Below are 15143 nucleotides of genomic sequence, written 5' to 3' on the forward strand. Positions count from 1 at the left end.
AACACTCTGTCAACAGCTGAGGACCATGTGAACGGCATCTTGGGAGAAGTCCTGTAGCCCCGAATGAAGCTGCGGTAGAAATGAGCAAATCCCAGGAAACGTTGCAGCTGCACTCTGGATGTGGGTTGGGACAAATCCACTACTACTCTCACACCTTTTCAGGATCCATCTGAACATTCCCTTCGGCAATGATGTATCCCAGAAAAGAGATAGTGGAGTGATGGAATTCACACTTCTCTGCTTTCACAAACAACTGGTTCTCTGGAGGACATGTTCTTGAGCAGAATGGGAGAAAACAAAGACGTTGTCGAGGTAGACAAACACAAACCGATTCAACATGTCACAGAGCACATCGTTGACCGGGGCCTGGAACACTGCGGGAGCGTTGGTGAGTCCAAACAGCATGACCATGTTCTCATAGTGTCCGTTAGCTGTGTTGAAGGCTGTCTTACACTCGTCTCCTTCATGTATCCGAACTAGGTGGTAGGCGTTCCGAAGGTCCAACTTGGAAAAGATGGTTGTCCCCTGGAGAAGTCTGAAAGCCGAGGAGTGGAGTGGTAGAGGGAAATGATTCTTAAGCGTGATGTCATTGAGGCCCCCGGTAGTCAATACATGGACGCAGGGTCTTGGTGCCAGGGAGGAGGTCAATGGTGCAATCATAGGGACAATGCGGAGGAAGGGAGGTGGCGCGAGCCTTGGTGAAAACCTCCAGGAAGTCCTGGTACTCCGTGGGAACGGCAGAGAAATCCGAGGCCCTACCAGAGCCCGCAGGAGGATGTCCCAGGCCAGGCTGTGCCGCCTTAAAGCAATGGGAGTGGCAGAACAGGCTCCAGCCCAGGATAGAACCAGTGGCCCAGTCTATAAGGGGTTGAAAATCCCAAAACAGGAATATGGGGAGATTCAATAAGAAGAAACTGCATGGACTCACTGTGATTGCCTGACACATGCAGGTTAATAGGAACCGTACTGTGAGTGACCCTGCCAATGGAGCGTCCTTCCAGTGCAATGGCGTCCATGGGAACGGAGAGGAGTTGTGTGGAGATACCCAGCTCAGATACCAGAGTAGCGTCCATGAAGCTCTCATCAGCCCCAGAGTCAATGAGCACCCAGAGAGATTAAAACTGGTTACCCCACAGCAGGATGACATGGAAAGGGATATGAGTAATAGGAGTCGAAACCCTCCCAGCATTGCCCACCATAGTACTAGTACCTAACTGATGAGTCTGGTCTTTTACTGGACAGGTGGATTTGTAATGCCCTGTAGCACCACAATACAGGAAACTGTTGGAGTTAAGCCTGCATAATCGTTCCTGAGGCAACAATCGAGCTCTGCCCAGTTGCATAGGCTCTGGAGTAAGCGAGTCGCCCGTTCCCGATGATTCCTGAGGGGACTCGTGTGACTTTGGATCCTCTCGGAAATGTAGGAGTCGGGACTTCCGGGGTTCTTCGAGGGCGAGCAAGCAGCCGTTGATGAACGAGTGGGGCCGAGAACAGACCTCCTCTCCCTCCTGCATTCCCGTAGGCGTCCATCTATCCTCATGGTTAAGGCTATGAGGGACTCGAGGTCCAGGGGTAACTCGGGAAGACGGGGTAGGCTGTACACAATCACCACTGAGCATCCGGGAGGTCTCTGTTGTGGCATGTTGCCTGATAGATAGTCCACGGTATTGCTCCAGTAAGGTTTTGAAACCCTGTTGATGGAGTCCCGCCAGCATATGGAGTCCTTCCATAAGGTTCTGGAGTAGCTCTTCTTGTCTTCCAATGGTGGCTCCATGCATGGAGACAGTGTTGTGGAGCTGGTCCATGTCCGCTGAGTCAGTCATGGCAGTTCGTACTATAACAACACAGGATGAGACTCAGCTGCAGACACGGGAGGCAGATGGTTTGAGTATCTGATATTTATTAAAATACAAGGGGCAGGCAAGAGGCAGGTGGAGGATAGGCAGAAGTCTGTAAACCAGGTCAGAGTCCGAAAGGTACAGGGCGGCAGGCAGGCTCGAGGTCAGGGCAGGCTGAATGGTATGGCAGGCGGGCTTAGTGTCAGGGCAGGCAGAAAAGGTTGGAACCGGGAGGACTAGAAAACAGGAGTACGGAATAACACGCTGGTCGGCTTGACAAGACAAGACAAACTGGCAACAGGCAGACAGAAGACATCGGTATAAATAAACAGGGGATAATGATAACAAATGGGAGACACCTGGTGGGGGGTGGAGACAAGCACAAGACAGGAGAAACAGATCAGGGTGTGACAGACTCGAAAGTATTGATGGCAGGGAGGTGTGTGAGGTGAAGCATAGAGAGGACAGAGACAGCCAGACTTGTACATTGGGCTAAGGAACAGGAGATGGGTTTTGGAGAAATGCCATCGGTGCGTGCTCTGCAAGTAATACATCAAATCAAATCAAAGTAATACAGCAGATGAAGGCGCAGCAAGAGTGTGGGGAATGGATAGATGTGGTTATGGACAGCAAGGAAGAAGGAGAAGAGCTGAGTGTAGTGGAAAGATGTGTGTTGAGGAAGAATTGCGCCAAGTATAAACCATATTCTGCTGTCTCTGCTGGCTCAGATTGAACCTGACAAGAGTGAGAATTAATTACCTGTGGTGGCAGGTGTGGTGAAGACCTCCGAGTCCGAGCCTCGCACCGATGGTCATGCAAAGGATGAATCTGGCCCAGTGGGAGTGACATTTTTGGAGAAAGTGAATCCCTGCCTTTTGACTGATCCATATGTTTTTATTTTTTAATTTTATTTCACCTTTATTTAACCAGGTAGGCCAGTTGAGAACAATTTCTCATTTACAACTGCGGCCTGGCCAAGATAAAGCAAACCAGCGCGACAAAAACAACAACACAGAGTTACACATGGGATAAACAAATGTACAGTCAATAACACAATATAAGTAGTCTCAGGCTGGGTAGAAAAGGAGTTTGGTACTGTTAACCTGTTGAGGACAGACGTTCCGCTAGCGGAACCCCGTTCCGCCTGCGGAACCCCTAGCCAACAGCCAATGGCATCGCACGGCGCGAAATACAAAACCAACTAAAATACCACAATTCAATTTTCTCAAACAATCAACTATTTTACACCATTTTAAAGATAAGACTCTCGTTAATCTAACCACATTGTCCGATTTCAAAAATGTTTTACAGCGAAAGCAAAACATTAGATTATGTTAGGAGAGTACATAGACACAAATAATCACACAGCCATTTTCCAAGCAAGCATATATGTCACATAAACCCAAACCACAGCTAAATGCAGCACTAACCTTTGATGATCTTCATCAGATGACACTCCTAGGACATTATGTTATACAATACATGCATGTTTTGTTCAATCAAGTTCATATTTAGATTAAAAAAACAGCTTTTTACATTAGCATGTGATGTTCAGAACTAGCATACCCACTGAAAACTTCCGGTGAATTTACTAAATTACTCATGATAAACGTTGACAAAATACATAACAATTATTTTAAGAATTATAGATACAGAACTCCTTTATACAATCGCTATGTCCGATTTTAAAATAGCTTTTCGGCGAAAGCACATTTTGCAATATTCTGAGTACATAGCTCGGCCATCACAGGCTAGCAAATTTGACACCCACCAAGTTTGCGGCTCACTAAACTCAGAATTACTATTAGAAAAATTGGATTACCTTTGCTGTTCTTTGTCAGAATGCACTCCCAGGACTTCTACTTCAACAACAAATGTTGTTTTGGTTCCAAATAATCCATAGTTATATCCAAATACCTCCGTTTTGTTCATGCGTTCAAGTCACTATCTGAAGGGTGACGCGCGAGTGCATTTCGTGACAAAAAATTCAAAATATTACATTACCGTACTTAAAAGCATGTCAAACGCTGTTTAAAATAAATGTTTATGCTATTTTTCTCGTAAAATAGCGATAATATTCCAACTGGGCAACGTTGTATTCATTCAAAGGCTGAAAGAAAAAAATTGAGAAGTCTCGTGACCGCACATCTCCAGTCTCACTGTCCCCAGGCTGACCACTCACAAACAGAGCTGCTGTACTTTGCCCAGAGACAGCAGACACCCCATTGCACTTTCTGGCGGCTTTAGAGAGCCAATGGAAGCCTTAGAAAGTGTCACGTTACAGCACAGATGCTGTAATGTCGATAGAGATGCAACAGAAGGACAACAAATTGTCAGACAGGGCACTTCCTGTATGGAATCTTCTCAGGTTTTGGCCTGCCATTTGAGTTCTGTTATACTCACAGACACCATTCAAACAGTTTTAGAAACTTTAGGGTGTTTTCTATCCAAAGCCAATTATATGCATATTCTAGTTACTGGGCAGGAGTAGTAACCAGATTAAATCGGGTACGTTTTTTATCCGGCCGTGTCAATACTGCCCCCTAGCCCTAACAGGTTAAAGCAGAGTCTTTACCTGATGAAGTCATGTCGGGATATGTCAGTTATCCAGTGAGAGCTTTTGTGCCGAACCTGCTACAGTGTTTCAGATACCAAGTTATGGTCATGTTGCAGCAGTGTGTAGGAGGGAGATTACAAGATGTGAGAAGTGTGCAGGAGGGCATGGGACAAAGGAATGTGTAGTATCGGTGGAGTAAAACTGTGTGTCAATTGTGTCCGGTGAAGTGGTGTTCAACCTTCCCAAGTTCTCTCACGTCACCCCGCTCCTCCGCACACTCCACTGGCTTCCAGTTGAAGCTCGCATCTGCTACAAGACCATGGTGCTTGCCTACGGAGCTGTGAGGGGAACGGCACCTCCGTACGTTCAGGCTCTGATCAGGCCCTACACCCAAACAAGGGCACTGCGTTCATCCACCTCTGGCCTGCTGGCCCCCCTACCTCTGCGGAAGCACAGTTCCCGCGCAGCCCAGTCAAAACTGTTAGCTGCTCTGGCACCCCAATGGTGGAACAAGCTCCCTCACGACGCCAGGACAGCGGAGTCAATCACCACCTTCCGTAGACACCTGAAACCCCACCTCTTTAAGGAATACCTGGGATAGGATATAGTAATCCTTCTAACCACCCCCCCCCCCAAAAAAAAGATATAGATGTACTATTGTAAAGTGGTTGTTCCACTGGATATCATAAGGTGAATGCACCAATTTGTAAGTCGCTCTGGATAAGAGCGATGCGCATCAAGATGCTAGAACTGATGCGCATCAAGAAATAACCGGAGACAACAGGAAAACAACTTTAGGCGCTCTAGAGTGCATTAGATAAATTAGCTCGGAGGTGGTTTAAACTGCATTCTAATGTGGACTACTTATAGAAAAAAAAGGGTCTTACGTATGCTCAGGTCTTCGGTCTCAAGCGCAGCACGAGTGAAAACTTAAAATGGAAGTTATGGAACTCCCTAGCATGAATCCATTATAGGAAAAAGTCCACAATGACACTGATATTAAATGTAGAGAATGATACATTTGCATCTGGAGGCTACTGGAGCCTACCATGTTATACAATAAATATGTTGAAATGATGATATCACTGGAGTCATTGCAAATAATTTGTGCCACTTGTGTAGCCTACCTGGAGCTGACAAACGGATTTAATCAGTGGTGGAAAAAGTAGGTTCCCCAATTGTCATACTTGAGTAAAAGTAAAGATACCTTCATAGAAAATGACTCAAGTAAAAGTGAAAGTCATCCAGTAAAATACTACATCAGTAAAAGTCTGAAAGTATTTGGTTTTAAATTATATATTTATTTAACTAGACAAGTCAGTTAAGAACAAATTCTTATTTACAATGACAGCCTACCCCGGCAAAGCCCGGACGACACTGGGCCGATTGAACGCCGACCTATGGGACTCCCAATCACAGCCGGATGTGATCCAGCCTGGATTCAAACCAGGGACGTCTTGCACTGAAATGCAGTGCTTTAAACCGCTGCGCTACTCGGGAGCCCTAAATCATAAATCAATATATACTAATAAACTTAAGTGTCAAAAGTAAATGTCATTGCTAAAATATACTTAAGTGTCACGCCCTGATCTGTTTCACCTGTCATTGTGCTTGTCTCCACCCTCTCCAGATGTCGCTTATTTTCCCTGGTGTATTTATCCCTGTGTTTCCTGTCTCTTTGTGCCAGTTTGTCTTGTTCGTCAAATCAACCAGCGTTTTGTTTCTCAGCTCCTGCTTTCCCAGTCTCTCTTTTCTCGCCCTCTAGGTTTTGACCCTTGACTGTTCTGACTCTGAGCCCGCCTGCCTGACCACTCTGCCTGCCCCTGACCTCGAGCCTGCCTATCGCCTCGTACTGTTTGGACTCTGACCTGGTTTATGAACTCTCTCCTGTACCCAACCTGCCTTTTGTCATAATAAATATTGGAGCTCAACCATCTGCCTCCTGTGTCTGTATTTGGGTCTCGCTTGGTGCCCTTATACTTATGTATCAAAAGTAAAAGTATAAATAATTTCAAATTCCTTGTATTAAGGAAATCAGACCACACTACTTACTTTTTTTAATGTATTTATGGATAGTCAGGGGCACACTCCAACACTGAGACATCACTTACAAACAAAGCATTTGTGTTTAGTGAGTCTGCCAGATTTACATTTACATTTACGTCATTTAGCAGACGCTCTTATCCAGAGCGACTTACAAATTGGTGCAATCACCTTATGATATCCATCAATCTTATGATCAGAGGCAATAGGGATGACCAGGGATGTTCTCTTGATTAGTGCGTGAATTGGACCATCTTCCTGTCCTGCTAAGCATTCAAAATGTAACGGGTACTTCTGGGTGTCAGGGAAAATTTATGGAGTAAAAAGTACATTATTTTCTTCAGGAATGTAGCGAAGTAAAAGTTGTCAAAAATATAAATAGTAAAGTATAGACCCCCCCCAAAAAACCTACTTAGGTAGTACTTTAAAGTATTTTTACTTAAGTACTTTACACCACTGTATCCATGTTATTAATATTTGATTCAGTGATTGAAATTACGACCCATCCTCAGTAGCTTTTTCCAGCAGCCTATTGGGCAACGGAAGCACTTCTTACCCCGAAATCGCCTTGCTATTCATGATTAACAAATGAGTCAGTCAATTTGAACTAAGCAAGCAGATACATTTTTTATTTTACATCTTGCCTACATTTTGCCTAGGCTACTGAAGGATATCTGAAATTAGATGTAGGCCTACCAGGGGCTATAGGCTACCTGTATCTAGCTAACCAAACCATGGCAAAGTATGATTACAATCATAAACTCAGATTTTAGTCAGTAAGACTAGCCTATGCCCATTGAAATGATAAGTCAATCTCGCAAATTGGCCATTTGTAATGGTTTGTAGTCTTAACGTCTGGCACATAACGACACAATTGCCAGAAAATAGTCTAACATTCGTTTAATAAGGGCAAATTACATTTTCTCTCGTGACATATTCAAATTCCTTTATTATTCACATTAGGTCATAATTATTATTTTGATGGAAAACCTAATTTTGCTTCTTAGGTCATTAGAAGTTAAGTCGATATTCATTTTTAATTCACTTGATAATGTTATAGAAAAGGTTTATTTGGCTAAATGTGGCAACTCCTCTCTTGCTGTGAAAAACTATTTGGGGCTAGTTTTCAGGCCTTGTGGGCAGGTTTTGAGTAGTCATTGGGGCTAGAATTTTAGCTAGATCAGGCAACCCTGCCTCCTGGAAGATCTTCTGACGTCCTTTCCCGAGAAGGAGGGAAAGATGGCGGAAGTGGATGCTGAGTTCAAATCAAAGAGTGTGTCGAGCAATGTTGAATGTTCTGAATGGACAACAGTAGTATCGAAAACAGGAACAAAAAGGAAATTGTCTGAAATTGTAGTGGAGGATATGTGTATGAATGATAATGAATCGCTTCTTGTTGGGATGCTTTTGTTGAGTAAGGATGCATATGTGGGAGACCTGTTAGAGGTGTTTAAAGTGGTGAAGTATGCGCTGGGAAAAGTGGAGTCTGTCAACGTGACCAGGAGTGGTCTTATTTTGATGAATTGTATTTCTGAAGAACAGAGGAAGGTTGCAGTGAGCCACAAAAAAATCCGGACAACAGAAGTTTTGTGTTCTGAACTTCGGAGTAGAGCACCCGTCAAAGGAGTCATCTCAGGGGTGACGACGAATGTTCAGGTTGAATACCTGAAGAGAATTCCTGGTGTGGTTGGTGCCCGGCATCTGACCCTTTATTTTTTTTTAAATAGAAAATACCTACGCATGTGAAGCTTGGTTATGTAAGATACGTTGTAAGAGCTTTCATCCCCAAACCATTGCAGTGTAAGAATTGTAAAGGATTTGGCCATGTTTCAAGTGTGTGCAGACAGACAGAGTATATTGAAGAACGGTGTGTAGAAGAATGACGGTGTTGCAATTGTGGTAGGGATCATGATCCCGAGTTCCTGGAGTGCCCTGTAAGGGTGAATGAGATTGAGGTCGCAAAAGTTAGAGCGGTCAATCGAATCTCCTATGCGAAGGTGATTAAAAGAATTGAGAAAACAAGTGATGCTAGTGAAGATATGGTAGTGGACGCACCACAGTCTGTAGTTCTAAACTATATGGCACAAGTCTCAAAGAAGTCTAAGAAACTGGACATTATTGTGGCTGCGGCAGAAAGGTTTTTGGGACTTAAGGACTTTACATCTGAAGACCTGCAAGGGGTACTGGCGCCGAAAGACCTGCCCTCCCAGATTCCCCTTGAGTCTGTGTAGGGATCAGATTATACATTTATTGGTAGTTTGGTAGTTTGTTCAGTTTTCGGGGGAACCCTGTTTCCATCCCGCACAGTAGGTGGCGGGATGCACATTAAATTGTGCTATCGCCAATTTACCATAGAAGCGAGGATACTGGAGGAGAGATCCGTGAGAGGCTGTAGGGGGAGGAAGCGTCTGTGGATGATGGTTGGAAGAGTGCGCTTGTTTGAAATGGAAAAGCTTCTCGGTAGCTACTGACAAAGAAGAACATCAAAACAAAGCAGCTGCTTTACAAGTGGGATGCACTGTTGAGCTCTACTACCCGAGGGGTTCATGTTGATTGTACAGAGATTGTGACAGCTGGTAAAATGGCGTCCCTTGAAAGGGAAAGAACAAGATGTATGTCAGGAGAAGTGCAGTATTATCATAAGGAGACGTGTACTTGGAATACGGAGAAGGAATTGAGGGAAAAAGAGAGGTAGAGGAGGACGATGAGAGAGAAGGAGGAAGAGGGTGAGCTTGAGTCTAAAAATGGCAGAAAAAAAGGGAGATCGTTTGTTAAAGAAGAATGGAAGAAGGTGTAAGCAGAGTGAGCTTTACGTCGGATCGTAGACGAGGAGAAATGGAAGTGAATGAGGGCGAAATATCGGAGGTAGTAGGTGTGGTGAAGTTCTCGGAGCCCGAGGCTTGCACCAAGGGTCAGGATAAAGATGAGTCTGTGACAGTAGGAGTGCATTTTTTTTTTTAAAGTGCACCCTTGCTTTTGGATGATCAATTTGTGGTTTCAGGGTGGGTGAAAACAGAGTTGAGTGGTGTGGAATCGGTGAACATAACCAGAAGTGGTCTTGTGATAATTGTTTGTGTTTCTGCAGGTCAGAGGGAGCAGGCGCTCCGCGTTAATTGAATGAATGGGGACAAGCGATGTGAATTATTTTGCTCTCAAGGAAATGGCATCACTGAGAGGAGTGATTACTGAGGTAGGGGTGAATGTGAAAGTTGACCAACTGAAGGGGGAGATTCCCGGTGTTTGTGATACTCATCATTTGTTGCGACACAGACAGGGTGGCGTGAGTGGTGAAACAAAAGAGTCTGTCCTTGAGTTTTGATGTAGTCTTTGCCCAACAAAGTGATGTTAAGATATATAAGTTATCCTGTCAGGGGCGGAAATCCCGGGGGGGACGGGGGGGACACGACCCCCCCATCCTGGGAAAAATATGATTTCCCCCCCCCAATATATCACTGAAACATAACTATGTAATTTAAATAATATTAATAATACGCAATGAAAGCAATTGTGCTGATTATAGACACTTAATAGCTCGTTTTTAAGTTTCAAAAGATTGCGACCCCCCCACCCTTTGCCTCACAATGGTTTGATCCACTGCCAGTTCCTTAGCTTGCGAGGTAACGTAGAGGTCGTATCTACTGTCTGAAAGGCACTCAATGCACGTGACTGACAAGAGGTTAATCCAGTCAATCGCGCACACACACTAGCTGAATATGCAGAGCTAGCGCGCAAATATTAACTATTAGGCTAGCTAGTACCTATTCCATTTATGTGGCGTCGTCAAAGATGGAATCTTTGCTATCGTCAATTTATTCCAAGATCAGCATGCATGTAAGTTAGTGCTTCAAAGTCCCTGTGATAAGGTTAGCGATAAACTGAACAGAACTACACACTCTTCTAGCATTGTTTTAAATATATTTAATGGTCTCGTTGCAAAAGCTAAATTGTCGCAAGGGAACTTTTATTTATATATTTTATTTCACCTTTATTTAACTCAGCAAAGATTATAGCAAACACCACTGAATTGGTGCTCGCTAGCTTTGCAAATTCAGCTATTGTTAGAAGCCAGCCAATATGAAACAAACGATTAAAATTATAAAAGGTTGCAGCATATGTTGTGTAAATGGTGAACTCATACAGCTGTCAACTCTTGTCACTGCAATCCGTTTCACATTTGCTAGCTACCTTTTAGATAGAAGCCCATATAGAATGATAGAAGATAAGATGATAGAAGCCCATCTCCTACTGTAAATAACCTACATACTGTGTGTGTGTGTGTAGCCAACCAGGTAGAAAAATGGCAGAAAAAAGACGGACATCAGAGTATTTTTCAGTACACCAAAACGCAAAGAAAGAACCCTAGTAGCCTAATATCTCAAAGACTAGTTGATAAAATGTTCATAAGAAAGAAATGAAATTCTAATGGAAATGTTTCACAATGATGTCATTAGGCAGAGCAGGCAACAGATGGCACACAGACAGCAGAGTTGGGGACAGATATGCAGGGACAGACTGGCAGAGACAGGGAGTCTCAGGTAAGTTTGTTGAGTCTTTGTTTGGCAACATTATGAAAGGTTCTCAATTTTTTTTACTTGTAAAATAGGAACATAATTGGAAAATGCCATGGATACTCCCACTCTCAACTTAAACTGGTGACTGAACTAAGATTTGTTAAAGGCAATGGTATTGCTGTTGTGATTAGTTGTGTAGTTTTAGGTACCGGTAGTTAGGAGTACGGCAAACACCTTATTTCTTTGGTTCCTCAATATACATTTACCATATTAAACGTAGGCTATGTGTTACAGCACTACTTTTGGTGTCCCCCTCAGGAATTGCTCTTGAGAAAATGTAATGTAATTGTCCCCTCCAAAGTTGATATCAGATTTTCGCCCCTGTATCCCGTACGAGTATTTGTGCTGAATACATTACGTTGTTACAGGTGTCAAGCTTATGGGCATGTGGCAGCAGTGTGTACGAGAGAGGTTCCTAGGTGTGAGAAGTGTGCAGAAGGGCATGAGACAAAGGAATGTGTAACATTGGGGAAATGAGTTGTATGTGTTAATTGTAGGGGTGCCCATGGGGATGGGGTTCAGAAATATCCTGTGCGAGAGAGGCCGTTTGAGGTTTCCAGGGTTAGAGTAGTGCAGAGGTTGTCGTACGCTGAGGTGGTGAAGAAAGTAGAGGAAGATGGGTCAAGGGGGAGGGATCCTGAGAGGAGTGATGTGAGTAGTAGATCTGTACCAGTAGAGGCCAACAAGTGATATATGTTTCAGTAAGATTGTATTTTTATCAGTTATAGCAATGGTTATCAACTGTACTGCAGGGATGGAACATAAGTCACAGAATATTGAGGTTGTGGTGGCAGCTGAGAGTTACAAGGTGTTAACTGGTGGTGTCCCATCCCTTCAGGCTGTTGGCTTGAGGTAAGATAAAAAAATATTTAAATAGTGGAGTAGGGTGGTGGGTTTTTAGTGAGTGTAGGGTTAGATGGTATGGTATATGTTGATGTATGTATTTTATGATTATTTATTTTAAGTATAAGGAGTATACTCCAGTCTAGTAGGTGGCGGCAACGCAACATTTATTGGATGCCAACCGCCGTAAAACCTAATCGAAGAAGTTACCATAGTAGTAGTAGTAGAAGAATCCTGCCTCCTCTTTCACAAGTGCGACTATAGCTAGCAAGTTACGGTAGCGCCAGCTGGAACAGCCATGGATCCAAGCACCACTATTCTCCGGGTGAAAAGAAAGAGAGGAACTGACCCTGCCGATGCGTTGCTGCTTGCTTGTAAACGTATTCGGCCAGAGACCACATCCCAGATCGCTGGGGAAACTGTGCCTGAGCCCGATGATACAGAGGTTGAGAATTCAGTCTTCAAACTCGTGGCAACCGTAGCGTCACAGGTATGGGCCGCTGTCAAACCACGGTTTCTCGTGGGCGATGTACACAATCGGCTGGTGCTGTGCAAGACACTCAAGTCTGCTGTTTTAGTTTGGCTAGGTAGCTACCTAATGTATTTGATGTTAAACTAACTGTAGTTAGCTTATCAGCTGGTTAACGAACATTGTTTATTGCTAGTTAACGTTAGCTATATACATTGTATTTTCTCTCCAGCTCAAGTCATCCTTACTTAGCAAACTGGCTAGTTCGCTTTGTGTTGATTAGCAAGCAAGCTAACTAGCTGGCTAACAACACAGATAGCTAGGTAACTATCGTTCGCAAACTAGCGAGCTAGCCTACGTTCTCGCTAACTTCACAGCACCATTATCTGGTGTACCTGTCTCTTGCACACCTGCCATTTCAAGATCGGACAATATGAATTTGTATATTTAGCTAGCTATGAGGAGATAATCCTTCGCAACACCTGTTTGGGTAGAAAATACGTTTTGTTGGCTCCCGAGAGGCGTAGCGGTCTAAGGCAGTGCAGCTCGTTGTTGGAGGCGTCACTACAGACCCTGGTTCGATTCCAGGCTGTATCACAACCGGCCGTGATTGGGAGTACCATAGGGCGGTGCACAATTGACCCAGCGTCGTTAGGGCTTGCCCGGGGTAGGCGTCATTCTAAATAAGAATTTGTTCTGACTTGCCTAGTTAAGTGAAGCTTAAATAAATAAAAAGATGAGTTGGCTGGTCATGGTCCTGAGTCAGTCATAGCTAGTTTCATAACCTATTTCTTTTACATTGAAAATAAAACAATCTTAATGTTTTCTTAACACTCAAACAGTTCTGGTAGCTAAGTTTAATTTAGTGAACCTGTCATGTAATGCACTGCCAGTCTTGTTAGTCTCAACCCTCTTTGTTAGGATAACTGCTTCCCTATATTGTCACTATGCTCAGGATGCCCCAGTCCAGACACAGGTTCGTGAAGCACTGGCCCGCCCCCGTATGGCCCATGCCCTGCGCCCCTCAGGCAGCTCCCAGAGGATTGTGGGAGATCTGCGGAGCGTAAAGTGGAGCACCAGGCGGGAGGAGCGATACAGGATCCTCTCCAGCCATCGAGCAGGGATGCCTGCAGAACAGCCCCCCTCAACGCAGCCAGAGCCCACAGAGGAGCCAGGCAAAAATGCCTGGAGCCTGGGTGAAGTTCAGGTGTTTGACATCATCCAGGAAGATGGGGACCAGGGCAAAGCTCCTAGCAAGGTAAGTGTGAGCTGTGCTCCCCTAGCTAGAGCTGGGGAAACATTCTTAAAACCAAGATGTCCTATGTAAACGTATCAGTGCCCACAGTTCCCATATGATGAATTCAGTTGATCCAGATCGTAGCCTACCTGCCACATAGGCCTAGTATTTGGATGGCTTAAATTTGATGATTACGGTGACTGTTTCCCAGTTGCTGACCCCTGACCCAGAGACTATCCTGTGTAACTCGATGAAGATGCTCCGTGAGAAGCTGAGAGTGTCTGGAGAGGGTGTGGGTGTTGAGCATCGTGAACGGGAGGACGACTACGTGTATGACCTTTACTACCAGGAAACAGTCGCTGCAGGCTGGATCCTGGACATCCTGTCCGTCAGGCCCTACTCAGACGAGGGAGAGTTGGTAAGGATCAAAAGTGTATCTTAGAACTAGTTTTTACAAACTTTGTGCCCAAACTCAATCAATTGGGCTTCCCAAAAATATGGTTGCTATGTTTGAACTCTTTTTTTTACCATTTTAATACAGCTGTAGCAGGCTCTCGCCTTGATTTTTAACCCACCCCACTTTGTTGCAGAGTTTCCAGGCTCTATACGCAGTAGCAATTGAGCATTGGATGATGCAGGAGGAATAACCTTTATCTTGGTTTTCCAGGTGCCTGACTTGGTGGTGAATGAGGATGATGAGAATGAAGAGGGGAACTGGAGGAATGACTACCCAGATGAGGATGGCAGTGACAGAGAGGAGCGCTATGGAGGTAGGCTAGTACTTTTTTCGTTGTACAAAGTTCAAAAGCTTCACGCAATGATTATCAAAGCTCCCACAGTAAGGATAGTTGCATTAGTTTCTATCCAAAACCTAATTTTGCCTGTTCTCATCCTGAAGGGTACTGGGAAGAGCAGTCGTACAGTCGGAGATCCTGGGACCAGTACCAGGGCGAGGTGATGCAGGAGTTAGATGATGATGATGATGATGATGGAGACAAGGATGACTCCGACTGATCTCCATCTTTAAGCATTGGTGGTTGTTTTACTGTGCAAGTGTTGGTGTGACTGTGTGGTAGATATGTCACACATAACTGGTATGCTTTGTGTGCTTCTTGTTAAACTTGTATGTTGGCGAGATGGTTTGGACTGCGTGTTGTGCATGGTAGTATGTACGTGTAAGCGTATGGTAGTGATTGTGCATCTGAGTGTGGGGCATTTTGTGTGTGAGATACTGTTTGGGTCTACATTCCCTGTCCCACGGGAGATTGTACTCTTGATGTGTGAGAGATGGTTGATGAAAGTGACTCTGAATCCCTTCTGTAAATATGTAGATGTGTATAAAATAAAGCTTTCAAAATAAATGTGACTTCCCAAAAAAATTGTGCATTATTGCTGTAATGAATAAAATTATACTGCAAACTGGTTAAGTTTATTAATAGACTACACAACAAATTAAACCTAGCTTCCATGAAACTAGAATTTAGCAGGCAAACTCAAACCTCATTTAACTTGTTCATGGGTAACAGTGTCTTTCTTATTCGCTGAATAACTTGGCCCAGGAGAGCCTTTGCAGGGTTGACTTACA

The 15143-nt window shown here is 44.2% G+C and overlaps 1 protein-coding gene across 1 annotated transcript; it reads left to right on the forward strand.

Annotated features, from left to right (window-relative positions):
• Positions 1 to 12056: 12056 nt before the first annotated feature.
• On the forward strand, positions 12057 to 14937 carry LOC106587144 (probable RNA polymerase II nuclear localization protein SLC7A6OS). The gene is made up of 5 exons (XM_014175201.2): positions 12057 to 12342; positions 13277 to 13579; positions 13770 to 13976; positions 14226 to 14328; positions 14457 to 14937. The coding sequence occupies exons 1-5, from the start codon at positions 12151 to 12153 to the stop codon at positions 14570 to 14572; spliced, it is 921 nt and encodes a 306-aa protein (XP_014030676.1). The 5' UTR covers positions 12057 to 12150; the 3' UTR covers positions 14573 to 14937.
• Positions 14938 to 15143: the final 206 nt, after the last annotated feature.

This window comes from Salmo salar, chromosome ssa26 (genome assembly GCF_905237065.1).
Source record: "Salmo salar chromosome ssa26, Ssal_v3.1, whole genome shotgun sequence".
NCBI lineage: Eukaryota > Metazoa > Chordata > Actinopteri > Salmoniformes > Salmonidae > Salmo > Salmo salar.

What these genes read in the sequence shown, in the direction of transcription:
- LOC106587144 (XM_014175201.2), top strand. Translation starts at nt 12,151, where the DNA reads ATGGATCCAAGCACCACTATTCTCCGGGTGAAAAGAAAGAGAGGAACT. An exon ending in TGGCAACCGTAGCGTCACAG is followed by an intron (nt 12,343 to 13,276) that starts GTATGGGCCGCT and finishes CACTATGCTCAG; the next exon opens with GATGCCCCAGTCCAGACACA. An exon ending in ACTCAGACGAGGGAGAGTTG is followed by an intron (nt 13,977 to 14,225) that starts GTAAGGATCAAA and finishes TTGGTTTTCCAG; the next exon opens with GTGCCTGACTTGGTGGTGAA.